This window comes from Asparagus officinalis, chromosome 1 (genome assembly GCF_001876935.1).
Source record: "Asparagus officinalis chromosome 1, Aspof.V1, whole genome shotgun sequence".
Lineage (NCBI taxonomy): Eukaryota > Viridiplantae > Streptophyta > Magnoliopsida > Asparagales > Asparagaceae > Asparagus > Asparagus officinalis.
Window position 1 is genome coordinate 6,803,180 of NC_033794.1, and position 15,143 is coordinate 6,818,322.

General features: G+C 35.9%; 1 protein-coding gene across 2 annotated transcripts in view; it reads right to left on the reverse strand.

Annotated features, from left to right (window-relative positions):
- Nucleotides 1-9,905, reverse strand: part of LOC109847594 (phosphomethylethanolamine N-methyltransferase-like) — a 12,293-nt gene extending 2,388 nt beyond the window's left edge. The window contains exons 1-6 of one of the 2 annotated variants that reach the window (XM_020416828.1): nucleotides 9,619-9,905; nucleotides 9,406-9,524; nucleotides 1,228-1,365; nucleotides 994-1,131; nucleotides 383-526; nucleotides 1-133 (exon numbers count right to left, since the gene is read on the reverse strand). The exon at nucleotides 1-133 is cut by the window's left edge and continues 153 nt beyond it. In XM_020416828.1, the coding sequence (XP_020272417.1) occupies nucleotides 1-133; nucleotides 383-526; nucleotides 994-1,131; nucleotides 1,228-1,365; nucleotides 9,406-9,524; nucleotides 9,619-9,634 (688 nt within the window). In that variant the 5' untranslated portion in view covers nucleotides 9,635-9,905. The remainder of the gene's footprint in view (nucleotides 134-382; nucleotides 527-993; nucleotides 1,132-1,227; nucleotides 1,366-9,405; nucleotides 9,525-9,618) is intronic. The other variant, XM_020416832.1, reaches the window with a different exon arrangement.

A 15,143-nucleotide genomic window follows, 5' to 3' on the forward strand; every position in this document is an offset into this window, starting at 1 on the left:
CAGGAGTGGGGAGGGGGAGAACCTGATTCTGATTTTTCTTGTTCCTCACATATGCTCCAATGCACTTGTAAGTAATTAGTGAAAGTTCAAAGGAATTTCCATGGTCATCATAGGTGTGGCATTCTTTAAATACCTATAATACAAAAAAAAGAGTCTTGAAATGAGAAAGTGCATGAGTATGCAATAGGTTAAAGAAAAGGCTTAAAACATACAAACTCTCTACAGCTAATAGACACTGAAGGCTAATATAAGAAGTACCCGATGAAACATTCTAAAGTTAATTCTTTAATTCTCACTCGTATGTATGTCAAACTACCTCATGGCTACAAATGAATCAAAGGTATCTGGGTACCCAGAAAATGTGAACGTAATAGTTCATCACCTTTGTGTAAAACCTTGGCTCGCGATAGTGCGTAGGGTTGACTTTCCTCTTAGAATCTCCAGATTGATGGAAACAAGACTCTCTAAAGAAAATGCACCCACCAACTTTTAACCATTTTACCATCCTTTCTGCTAGCGTTTCAACCTTTCATGGGGGGAAAAGAATTAGAAGAACTCATGATATAGAATTTCAAATGGAAAATAAAATTAAAAAGTTAATCATATCAATTTGAATATTGTAAAGATAAAATTTACAGAAATGATTAAAAGGGCAACAAAAGTTATAACTACCACAAGAAAGAGTAAGATAACAAAGTGCAGAAACACATCAAGGTAGCGGGGGTGGGGGGGGGGATTAGACTTAGTATAAAAATTAGCAAGATAATTCCGTAACTCTTTTAAACAAATGCAGCATTATACCAGTTCTCTCGATTGCAATTTGGAGGGCGAGTAGGCATAATAAGTGGAATTTACGGTTTCAAAATAAAATAATAAAACTATTTATGATTATGATCTTTGGAAATAAAGCACAATCCACAGAGTAAAAAAATCATGGGGTAAGAGATCTATCAGATGTAGAAAAGCAGTAATTAATACTCAGAAACAGCTCACCTCAATGTCTGAAAGATACATCAGTAACCAGTTCGAGAAAATCAAATCCACAGATTCTGGTTCAATTTTCAAATCTGGAGATGTTACATCGGCACATAAAAAGCTTGCATTCTTAAAATGTCCATTTATACTTTCATTCTGTAGGTAGCACCAAAGAAAGATAATTGCCATATGCATCAAGCTACGCTGTAAATACACAATAGTACTCCATGAAATTAAATAAGAATGAATTACCTTTTTAATAACACTTTCAATGAAATCCGTAGCTAGAATATGACCAGCTTCTTTGGCCAGTTCACCAGTAAAACGACCAATACCTGCCCCCAGTTCCACAACAGATTTTCCTTTGTATGGTGGCAGTAGAGAAAGAACCTACATAAAGGTGATGAAGTTTAGTATCTAAAATTCAATCTATTATCCTTTTTTGGTGCAACATACTTTCACAGCAAGGACAGACTGACTACGAACAAGAATAATAGCTCATTAAACAAACCTGCCTTCGTGGCATTTTACTTCAAAATATCCAGGAGCGTTAAAACTAAGGTAAGGATTAAAGGAATTTCAATCATTTTCAATTATAGAAATCTTTCACATCCCTCGATTTTGTGTACAGTATCTATGAAACTCTCTTTAACCTTCAAATAATGAAATGTTTGTTCAATGATTTTTTTCTCTAGTGCATGAGCCGTCGATCAATTTCCATTTCCTTATACTTGAAAGGTCTCATATTTAAGATAAGAATATTAAAAAGTTCGCCTTTCAATATTATTGAAAATTGCATCATAATAAATAACAGTAAAGCAGAACTCAAAAGAGTTCCGCTATTACAAGGGAAAATTTTTGGATCTTCTAAACATCACAGAGAGAGGCGAATCAGATCATATTTTTGGCCACCATGCTTTATAACCATAGCTTGCATATTTTTATTATTCATTATGATAAGAATAATACATGAGAACAGTTTAATCAAATATTAACCTTCATTGATGTGGATACAGATACAAATATCTTTTCAAATTGAGGAAACTGTTTATGAGCTGATAACATACTTTACAAAATGGGTTGCTAACCCACTGCCATGCTCCAAGCCGATGTGACTAGGGGGGTTCACATATCCAGATATATGCATTAATCGTTCAGTTGAAATTATTCTGGCCTTAGACATGTCGAATAATGAACGCTATAATCTGAGAACATTTGTCATGTTTAAAGAAACTTTCTTGATCACATGATCCATATACATATTCCTTAGTTGTGTCATTTTCTCTCGTATCCGTTTCGTAACGTCATGTATGTATCTTGTAAGATCTACATCATAAAACTTGAGATCTAAAACCATATAGCCATGATTAATTCAAAGAGATTAACAAAAATCTAAAAGAGCGGAAGCTTATACCTGAATCCATTGCTTGATCTTGATTTTGGGTTTTGGATCTTCTAACCTTAGGGTTTTCTCCTTAGCCGAAATTCTCTCTTAGATGGGGGTGAAGAGAATTAGAGAATGTAGTAACCCTAGATTATGGACCATAACCCCTTATTTATAGATGTTGTACTTTTGTAATTTAGCCCCTCAATAAATTACAATTACAACCTGGTATCTGCACATATAACCTCATGACTTATTTAAATACCAAATTAACCCAACTTAATTGATCACTTCAGTGGGTTATCCTGAAAGATAGCAATACACATTGATTAATCATATGTGCCCACAAATAGATTTATTAGATTAAATCCAACAATCTCCCACTTGGGCACCATATGATTCCTTAAACTGTGTATAACCTTATGAGCTCAAAAATTGCTATCACTGAAATGGTATTTCCGAACAATCTCGTCCATTGACTATATCAATATAGGATCAAAGCGGCCTTCGTCACATTTATCGTGACTCGACCCATCAATGGTCACATATACCAATACAATCAAACGACATAGATCAATCATGGATGTGCAGCATGAAAATTACATGCAATGTGATCAGTACATGTCTATTTTCAACTGGTCCTCCTTAGTGAGGTCAAAACCAAACATAATGTAACAGAGTGTCTTAACTGAATACTTTATTCTGATCAGACAATACAACCAAACATAAAGCACCACAAATACAAACTCCCACTAAAACATAATATCCTCAAATAATACCACACCCATATGAGCAGTATGCTCATGAAAGACCTTAGGTGGCAATCCCTTAGTAAGAGGATCAGCTATCATGGAGTTTGTCCCAATGTGCTCTATGGATATCTGTCCACTCTGTACCCTTTCTTTCACAACCAGGAACTTAATGTCAATATGTTTTGACTTAGTTGAGCTCCTGTTGTTATTGGAATACATTACTGCAGATTTATTGTCACAATATAGCCTTAGTGGTCTTTCAACATTTTCCAAAATGCGCAGTCCCGTGACAAAATTTCGCAGCCATATTCCCTGATTGGATGCCTCATAGCAAGCTACAAATTCTGCTGCCATAGTGGAGGAAGCTACTAGTGTTTGTTTGACACTTTTCCATGATATAGCTCCTCCTGCTAACATATAAATGTAGCCTGATGTAGACTTCCTGCTATCTTGGCATCCAGCAAAATCAGAGTCCGAATACCCAATGACCTCTAATTTCTCTGATTTTCTGTATGTGAGCATGTAATCTTTTGTTTTCTGAAGATACCTCATAACCCTTTTGACTGCTATCCAATGATCCATACCAGGGTTGCTTAAGTATCTGCCTAACATCCCAACAATGTACGCAATATCCGGACGCGTACATACCTGAGCATACATTAGACTTCCTACAGCCGAAGCATAAGGAATCTTCTGCATTTCCTGAATTTCAAGGTTACCTTTAGGGCACTGATTGAGACTAAACTTGTCTCCTTTAGCAACAGGGGTGTCACCTGGTCTGCAATCTTGCATGCCAAACCTTTTAAGTACCTTATCGATATAGCTCTTTTGTGATAATCCAAGAATACCCCGAGAGCGATCTCGATGTATCTGGATCCCTAATATAAAAGAGGCGTCCCCAAGATCTTTCATCTCAAAATTCTTTGATAGAAATCTCTTGGTTTCGTGCAACATGCCTATATCATTAGTGGCAAGCAAGATGTCATCCACATACAGAACCAGAAAAATATACTTACTCCCACTGAACTTGTGATATACACAGTCATCAACAATGTTCATCTCAAAACCGAACGAGATAACTATTTGTTGAAACTTATGATACCATTGACGAGGAGCTTGCTTGAGTCCATAGATGGATTTCCTTAATTTGCAGACCATATTCTTTGGGTCTCCCGACACAAAGTTTTCTGGTTGCACCATATAGATCATCTCATCAATGTCTCCATTGAGAAATGCAGTCTTAACATCCATCTGATGTAACTCAAGATCATAATGAGCAACAAGTGCCATGATTATTCTGAAAGAGTCTTTCGATGAAACCGGAGAGAAAGTCTCTGTATAATCAATGCCTTCCTTTTGAGTATAGCCTTTAGCCACAAGACGTGCCTTATACCTCTCCACATTACCGTTTGCATCCCGCTTGGTTTTAAAAATCCATTTACAACCAATTGGTTTTGCACCTTCTGGTAATGGGACAAGTTCCCAAACCTTATTGTCTTGCATAGACTTGTACTCTTCATTCATGGCATCAATCCACTGTTGAGAGTTAGAACTTTTCATGGCCTGAGAGAAGTTGATTGGATCATCTTCTAACATTCCACTACTTTCCTCATGTTCTTGGAGAAATACAATATAATCATCCGGAATAGCATTTCTCCTTTCTCTCGTGGATCTCCTTAATGGCACTGGTTCTTGAGGTTGTTGAGTTTGTTCTTCTGGAACAGGGAGTTGTTCAACATTATCATCTTGAGGTTCCGGATTTACTTCTTGAGCAACAACAGGTATAGGAACCTGAATATTGTCAAAAGTAACTGTATGGATTGGATCTGAAGCCAATTCCTCCTCAAAACTAATGTCTCTAACCTTATTTCTCCCCCCAAACTCAACATCCTCAAAGAATGTTGCTGTTCCCGTCTCAAAAATGTTCCTTATAGTGGGATCATAAAACTTAAAGCCCCTAGAGCGTTCAGAGTATCCAATAAAGTAGCTGCTAACTGTTTTGGAGTCCAATTTCTTTTCATTTGGCCTATAAGGCCTTGCCTCAGCTGGACATCCCCAAATATGTAAATGCTTTAAACTGGGCTTTCGACCAGTCCAAAGCTCATAAGGTGTTTTAGCAACTGCTTTACTTGGTACTCTATTCAGAATGTAAGCTGCTGTCTTAAGTGCTTCTCCCCAGAGTGACTCTGGTAAAGAAGAATGAGCAATCATACTTCTTACCATATCCTTAAGAGTCCTGTTTCGTCTTTCAGCTACACCATTCATGCTAGGTGAACCCGGCATGGTGTACTGTGGGACGATACCGTATTCCTCTAGGTATCTAGCAAATGGTCCTGGACGTTGTTCACCTGAACCATCATATCTACCGTAGTACTCACCACCACGATCAGATCTGACGGTTTTAATTCTTCTGTTGAGTTGATTCTCAACTTCAGCTTTATAGGCTTTGAACATGTCCAGAGACTCAGATTTTTCATGAATAAGATATAGGTGCCCATAACGTGAGTAATCGTCTATGAATGATATAAAATATTGTTGACCATTCCAGGATTCCGTAGGGAATGGCCCACAAATATCCGTATGTATCAATTCTAAGACATCCGAAGATCTGTTGGCACCTAATCTTTTCACTTTGGTCTGTTTTCCCTTGATACATTCAACACATACGTCGAAGTCCGAAAAATCAAGGGAATCCAAAATGCCATCAGACACAAGACGCTCAATTCTACCTTTTGAGATATGACCTAAGCGCTTATGCCATAATGTCGCCGAATTTTCCTTATTTAATTTACGCTTAGTACCACGTGATTCCACATGCAAGGATTCATTGTAAGAAGCAATTGTATCAAGCAAATATAGGTTGTCATAAATACTCAAGTAACCGGTTCCCACAACATTTGAATTAAAAGATAAACTGAATTGACTGTTTCCAAATGAACAAGAATAACCTGATTTGTCCAATACAGAAACAGAAACCAAATTCCGTCTAAAAGACGGTACTACAAAAGTATCTTTTAAATCCAAATAATAACCAGTTCCTAACAACAACCTAAAGTGCCCAATTGCTTCCACATCTACCGATTGTCCGTCGCCCACAAAGATGTGTCTTTCAACATCACTTGGCTTTCGGTAGCTCAGGCAACCCTGCATAGAAACACTTATGTGAGTAGTAGCACCAGAGTCTAACCACCAAGTGTTTCTAGGTACTGAAGCTAAATTAACCTCAGAACAGACCAAAGCAAGGAACGTACCCTTATTATCACGCCAGGCGTGATATTTTGTACAGTCCTTCTTTACATGTCCAGGCTTCTTACAGAAGAAACAACCCTGATTATCCTTATGTTGTTTCTTCTCAACTGGACCCTTAGCAGCTTCCTTATCATTCTTCCTTTTCTTGCCCTTATCCTTAGAGGCATAGGCCAAATGAGCACTTTCTGTCTTATCTTGCTTCAACCTGTCTTCTTCTTGCACACAGTATGAAATGAGCTCATTTAGAGTCCATTTCTCCTTTTGACAGTTATAACTGACCTTAAATTGGTTAAACTGTGCAGGAAGAGACAACAAAACCAGATGCACTAATAACTCGTCACAAAGATCGAGTTTAAGTGCCTTAAGCTTTGAAGCAATATGAGACATTTCCATAATGTACTCCCTGATATTTCCTTTGCCCTTATACTTCATTGAAATCAAGCGAGCTAAAAGCGTGCTTGTTTCTACCTTATCGTTTTTCGCAAAACGCTTCTCAATTTCGGCAAGGAAATCTTTAGCCTTAGTAATCCCTTCGGATTCTATGCCCCTGAAGGCTTCCGGAACGCCGCGCTTAATGATCATAAGACTCATGCGATTTGAACGCTCCCACTTCTCATGCTCCTTCTTTGCATCAGGAGTGCTATCCGCATTGAGAGGTTGGGGTTGTTCAGTTCTTAATGCATAGTCAAGATCCATGCAGCCAAGAACAATTAATATGTTCTCTTTCCAAACCTTGAAGTTTGTCCCATTTAGCATGGGAATTGAGTTGATGTTAGCAGAAATTGTTGCAGCAGATGCATTAGCTGAAATAAAACAACAAATGCTCACATCAATAACCATAATCAATAAAATTCAAATAATGACAATCCCCATCCAAGATACCGGCACAACATTAATATCAAGTCTTTGGACAGTAATATTAACTTGTAAGTGATACCTTGTTGCAATGATCAAACATTGACAATAACTCATGTCAAATAATGAAACTATCTTTGGATCGATTCATTATTCACATGTAAACCTTATAATTGTCACACGCTTATCATCGCAGATGTGTATACAGTCTAAATAAATATTAACCTTCCTTTGGGCCGATTAAATATTTACACGAAAGCATACACACAAACATCTTACATTCCTCATGAACAATCTACACAAGAGAGGTTACTTTGGCAACTTCTTGTTTCAATTAATCAATTAGAGTGAGAGACAACCTTAATACCTTAGTGTCATAATATTTGATTAAATAATTGATTAAAAAACCGAAATAGATTTAAATTAAAATTTTAATTTAAATCAACTGAATTTCCAAAAACTTAATTGGGGTCTCACAGCTTAATTAGGGCCCATAACTTAATTAAATAAATTAAGTATACCAAAATGGACCCATGAAAAGCCGAGGCTTAACCATAATGAACACGAAGTTCCCTTAACTTCGAACGCAAGGTTCGACTGTATTGAGTACGAGACTCACGTTCGTTAAAAATGAACGCAGAGTTCAACCTGAGTACGAACGCAATGTTCGACCTGAGAACGAACGCAAGGTTCGTTTAAAAATGAACGCAGAGTTCAACCTGAGTACGAACGCAATGTTCGACCTGAGAACGAACGCAAAGTTCGTTAAAAAATTGAACGCAGAGTTCATCCTGAGTACGAACGCAAAGTTCGACCTGAGAACGAACGCAAAGTTCGTTTAAAATTGAACGCAGAGTTCATCCTGAGTACGAACGCAAAGTTCGACCTGAGAACGAACGCAAAGTTCGTTTAAAATTGAACGCAGAGTTCATCCTGAGTACGAACGCAAAGTTCGACCTGAGAACGAACGCAAAGTTCGTTTAAAATTGAACGCAGAGTTCATCCTGAGTACGAACGCAAAGTTCGACCTGAGAACGAACGCAAAGTTCGTTTAAAATTGAACGCAGAGTTCATCCTGAGTACGAACGCAAAGTTCGACCTGAGAACGAACGCAAAGTTCGTTTAAAATTGAAGCAGAGTTCATCCTTGAGTACGAACGCAATGTTCGACCTGAGAACGAACGCAAAGTTCGTTTGAGGTAACCACCTCCTCAATTTTCGCCATGAACCCTTAGGGTTTCAAACTGAAACCGCCGCCGTCAAACCCAAAAATCTTTGATTTTTATTTTCAAAACAGATCCAGAATTGGAAAAAATTGAAGAAAAAAATCAAAGAAAAAACCAAAAAATTCCAAAAGGTTACTGTTCACCGGCGATTTTTTCAGTTATTGTTCATCCGAAGAAAAAACTTTACTTTTCACCCGGAAAAAAAAAATTCGTTACTGTTCACCGAACATTACTGTTCATCCGAACCCAAAAAATGAATCTTTAACCAGAGATTTAAGATCAAAAACCCAATAAAACTTAAATCCCTAAGAATTAATCAAGGTGGCTCTGATACCACTTGTAAGATCTACATCATAAAACTTGATATCTAAAACCATATAGCCATGATTAATTCAAAGAGATTAACAAAAATCTAAAAGAGCGGAAGCTTATACCTGAATCCATTGCTTGATCTTGATTTTGGGTTTTGGATCTTCTAACCTTAGGGTTTTCTCCTTAGCCGAAATTCTCTCTTAGATGGGGGTGAAGAGAATTAGAGAATGTAGTAACCCTAGATTAGGGACCATAACCCCTTATTTATAGATGTTGTACTTTTGTAATTTAGCCCCTCAATAAATTACAATTACAACCTGGTATCTGCACATATAACCTCATGACTTATTTAAATACCAAATTAACCCAACTTAATTGATCACTTCAGTGGGTTATCCTGAAAGATAGCAATACACATTGATTAATCATATGTGCCCACAAATAGATTTATTAGATTAAATCCAACATCTGCATTGTCACATACGTTTTCATGTTATCCAGTCTGTATCCGTGTTCAATTTTGGCAGATGCGTACCATGGATAGTTGGGTATGTAACCGGTCCATTTCCGACCCTCAACATAAGAGTACGAGAATTAAATGCAAAATCAAAATGCGAGCAAGGATTTATCAAATCCGAGATCGAACGCTTTACCTCGGGCCTCTCCTCTTTATCAAGATCCGAAGCTCTTGAATCAAGCATCATCGCCTCCACCGTCAAAACCTTAGAATGCTCGATCCAGTAGCTCCTCTGCACCTCTCGCTCGACCCCAACTGCGATCCAACAGCAAATCACCAGAAATAACTCCAAAAAAACAATCGAATGACTCAAATTTGCAGCGTACAAACCCTAGACCAGATGCCTTACCCTGAGATGCCTCCATTTTCGAAATCTAGTTAGGGTTTTTTAGGTCCAAATTTGGGGAGGATTTAGGGGGAGATGGTTTAAGAACCCTCGATCGCAATGCGGGATCTCGAGAAGCTTCTGGATCGTCGATTGAAGGATCGCCCCTTTTGCTGCATAGGCCGCTCCGGCGATATCTGCGATCGAACCGCGGAAATGGATCGACGAGGGTGAGGACTGCTAACGGCCTTTTATAGCGGGCGGGGGGTGGCGTTTTGAGAGCGCGAAGGCGCGGGGATCTGAGGATCGGACGGCTGGTAACGTCTCATTGTTTGTTAATTTGCATGTTTATCCCTGTTATTATTTTTTATTATCGGATGATTATATATTTAGACTACGCTTTTCAAACTTCTGTTTAGATTGCCATCAAAATTGATGAGTCGTCACACTTTGGGTGCGGTAGAGTGATTAGTTTCAAAAAGTATAGTCTAGTCGTCACTTTTTTTTCATTAGAGCGTTGCTCCAAAACTATTATAGTTTTTGCTTATGCATTTTGCAACACTAAAAACCTCCACAACTCGAAATACAAGTTTAACAAATAGAATACAGCTAAAATCCACAAAAAGAAATCCAACATTTTGTAGAGTTGTTTAGTCTAGGGCGATAGTGTTAGTTTTAATATTGAAGGAGACAGAAATTCTGAGACGTGAAACACTTTCCTTAAAGAAATATTTGCCCCCATTTGATATTCAAAGTTGCTTCGGGTTAATGCAAATTTTCTTCCCAGGATACAACAGAAAATGAAAATTCCAGTAAGCAAATCTGGAATTTTCCTTAATTCGTTGTGAAACAAGTTTGTAATATTGCAGAAGTTTTTGATAGAAAAGATTCAGAGAAAGAATTGTAAATAGATATCTGAAAACATAAACTATTTATAGGTTTTGAAGAGGTGCTTCCAACAGTCATAACTTTTCAAAACACCCCTTGGAGCAAAATATTATATTTAATATATAATTATATATAAAAAATAGAACATTTAAGCAGCGGCGGCAAGCGTGCAAAGTGCTAAGTGCGTCTAATAATCGCATCAAAATCACGCATTATTCGCGCTACTCGCACGCGGGTTTAGAAGCCTACACTTTGATCCATTATTCAAAGCCCAATAAGCATTCAATGCTTTTAAACCTCTAAAAAAATGTTCAAAATTCTAATGTGGGACTATCTTGTTTTTTACAAACAAATACTAACAGATAGGACACAAAGTCCCACTCCCCACGCCTACTTCTATGAGCAGAATTGGCTCATCGTTATCGATGACAACAGTTCCATTCTCCAGCTAGAATCATAAATTAGAACTCTTGGTCATCTAAATTAACATCAAATCTATTTAATCTAAGGAGTAAGTTAATTGGAGGACATTGATATTTAACTACATGTCCGCATCTAAAACTATATTGCATCATATATAGATATTGAGTAATCATACATGTATACTAACGGGCACTAAGGGCATCTCCAACAACTTCTCTAAAATTTTCTCCAAAATGGGGAAGCAAAAGTCATATTCTCCAAATTATTGGCATCTCCAACAACTTCTCTAAAATTTTCTCCAAAATGGGGAAGCAAAAGTCATATTCTCCAAATTATTTTTACACCAACTCAAATTTTCTCCAAAATGGGGAAGCAAAAGTCATATTCTCCAAATTATTTTTACACCAACTCCAACAACTTTCCCATTTTAAAGAATCCATTTTTTCCTCCAAAAATTTGGAAAATGCTACAGATTTGGGGAAGCTTCCCCATTTATTCTCCTCCATCCCTATTTTGAGGAATGAGATGGGGAATCTGTTGGACTAAAAACCTAACTATATTCTCCAAAAGTGGGAAATGGGGAAGTTGTTGGAGATGCTCTAACGTGTATGGATATCTCTGCTAATATGAATATATTTTGCCCTCTTATTTTCTTGGAAAAAAGAATCAATTCTTATAAGCTCAAGGGCGTATGTGCAATTATCAAGTCTCTAGTGTAGGCCCAATAATGTACGGTAAAAATCGACTCTGGATATTTCTAGGACACACGCGACAGATTCTCTAAGAGCATCTCCAACAGCTTCTCTAAATTTTTCTCCAAAATGGGGAAACAAAAGTCATATTCTCCAAATTATTTTTACACCAACTCCAACAGCTTTCCCATTTTGAAGAATTCATTTTTTCCTCCAAAAATTTGGAGAATGCTGCAGATTTGGGGAAGCTTCCCCATTTTTTCTTCTTCATCCCTATTTTGAGGAATGAGATGGGGAATCTGTTGGACCAAAAACCTAATTATATTCTCCAAAAATAGAAAATGAGGAAGCTGTTGGAGATGCTCTGACCACTCCCCAACAAAAATTTATAAATTACCGATGCGGAATAACTCCAGCGTGAGCTCGCACAGAAATGAGCATGCGACCGATATTTCTTTGCGAAGGATGGCCGCTTCAGCACGTGGACGGTTTCGAGAGTTTTGGTCCTTAGAAGCATTAAAGGGTCAGGGGCGGTGAAAGGGTCCCACGTGCGCCATTTTTTCTTCACCAACTCGCACGATCTTGTGTTTTAAATGGAACACAAAACGGGGAAATTTACCGCTTTTCAGTGGTCCGATACACCCACGTTACAGGGCGGGATCAGTTGATTTAACCGTTTGATGTTCTGGTTGATTAGATGATCGGAAACGGATGCCGTGGATTTTTACTAAAGTTATTCTAATAATTTATTCATGGGCCTTACGTGGGATGTTATTGGATCTGATGTACTGTATGGGCCATGACAATAATAGGTAAACGACAACTGCAGCATTTATTTATTCGAACTTGTGATTAATATTTTTTACGTTCTTGTTTGTTTTGACGTGCATCATTGCCTGATTTTATTTTCATGGACTGTTTGGGGAAATGACACCCACGTGGGTGTGTCACGTGCTTAGTTTCTATTCCTTAGTTTTCTCACCTATTTGAACACCCTTCTTAATTTAGGCTGAAATATCAAATATGTACCATTGGGCTAAGTGACTAACCATCTAAGCCCAACTTGTAAAAGGGCCTATGTTTGGGTGGCAGTTGTATTTTGGCCTGAACTGATTTGCAAGCCCACTTCTTATGAGACTCTAATGGGTTTGTTCGAGTGAATGCAACATCGTGTGGATCTAAAAAACCAATGAAGCCTAACACAGTCACGTGGCCCATGTCCATAACCTTTTCCGCTGGACTTGCGTCTTTATTGGACAAACAAGCACAACTTCAGCTCTCTTTCGCATAACTATGCAACTCATACGTGTGCTTATTATGTAATTTTTGATGAATTACTTACATCTATGTCTACGTAGAGACAACATGAGTTCATTCAACACTTAAACTAGTTGTTACATTAACCTTCGGAATTTTTGTCATAATTGATATTAGAAAATTAAATATGAGAAATATTCTTCTGGAAAAAAGGTCCAAGAGAAGATGACTCGTTGTCCCTTTTATTCGTGTCAACTCATAATTGGTGATTATTCTTGTTTAATATCTTGAAGATCAGCAAGAAACATCCGAACGATACTCTTGCAGTAGTACAAATGGCGACAAGATCCTCTCCTAACAACAATCTTCGAATCCACAAAGAAAATATCGAAAAAGAGAAATTTTATTGATCAAAAGTTATTATTCTCCTTTGGGGTTACATGACTTTTCTTAAATAGAAAAACAAATAAAACTCCTACTAAGACTAGAATTATAAAAAATTAGAAAGTATCAAATTCTATCCTAAAAAGACTCCATATAATAGAGGAAACAAATCATGAATCAAAATTGAATTTGTTTCCTAATCTAATTGGGCTCTAATATTAAATTTATTTTCTAATTTCAATAGACTCTAATTTTATTACTAAAAATAAACTAGAAGTTGATTATTTTCGGATTTCAGCCAAAACTGGGTATTACTGATGAGAGACGTGTAGCTCGTGATTCTACGAATCCTCCATGAAGTTGTCCGTTAAGAGTCCTTTCCTAGTTCACCGGTAATATCTCTTTGTTTTTCTCCTGCTTTAATATCAATATCAAATCACACCAAAGCCTCTATATTAACACATTTTTAGCAGGGCCCCTCACCGTACTTTTATCTTAAAAAAGAGCCCGCTTGAATCACCACAAATTCAAGGAATATTTAACACCACCCTCTTTAACAAAAGAAAAAGAGATAACAATAACTACTTCCAAGTAGTGGTATTAATCTTATAAATCTTGATATAAAAAGAGATCCCATTCTTTCGCGCAATCAGTTGCGATTTTAGTGGAGCATGCAGAACATATTCTATCGAGTCCTAAAGCACACGCATAAATGCACCACTAGGATAAGTATATATAAGTATACTCTCTCTCTTATATAAGTATATATATGTATAAGTATATATAAGTATACTTTCTCTTATATAAGTATATATAAGAATACTCTCTCTTATATATGTATAATGTATGCATGTATGTATATATATACTCTCTCTTAGTATATATGTATATATAAGTATACTCATATGTATATATATAATATATGTATATATAATATATTTCTATATATGTATAATATGTCATATGTGTGTGTATATATATACTCTCTCTTAGTATATAAGTATATATAAGTATACTCTCTCTTATGTAAGTATATATATGTATAAGTATATATAAGTATACTCTCTCTTATATAAGTATATATATGTATAAGTATATATAAGTATACTCTCTCTTATATAAGTATATATATGTATAAGTATATATAAGTATACTTTCTCTTATATAAGTATATATATATATATATATAAGAATACTCTCTTTTATATATGTATAATGTATGTATGTATGTATATATATACTCTCTCTCTTAGTATATATGTATATATAAGTATACTCTCTCTTATATATGTATACTCTCTCTTATATAAGTATATATTAGTATACACTCTCTTATATATGTATAATATATGTGTATATACATATATATATACTAATATACTCTCTCTCTCTCTTAGTATATATGTATATATAAGTATATTCTCTCTTATATATGTATACTCCCTATTATATAAGTATACTCTTTTATATATGTGTGTGTGTATACTCTCTCTCTTAGTATATAAGTATAGTATATTACAATGGTTACTTCCCCATTGGCCCAACGAGCAACGGCTACAGGGTTACTTATGCGATTCTCTCCCTCTCTTAAATTATAACTTATAAATATATACAATATATTTACATATAATATAGGTATATATAATATATAGTTACATAATAATTTAGAAGTATATACTAATACATAATTATATAAAATATAATAATATTAAACTATTTTTTAGCATTTTTTTATAAAAAAAAAGAAAAGAAATTTAAAAAAACCTAGGTGGGATGTACTTATCTATTGTGATGCGATGAATTCCAAAATAAATTTATACTTGTAATTTATAAATGATTTATTAATTATTAATAAAAAAAAATTTTTTATAATTTTTTATTTGTAATTTATGTTATTTTAAGTGA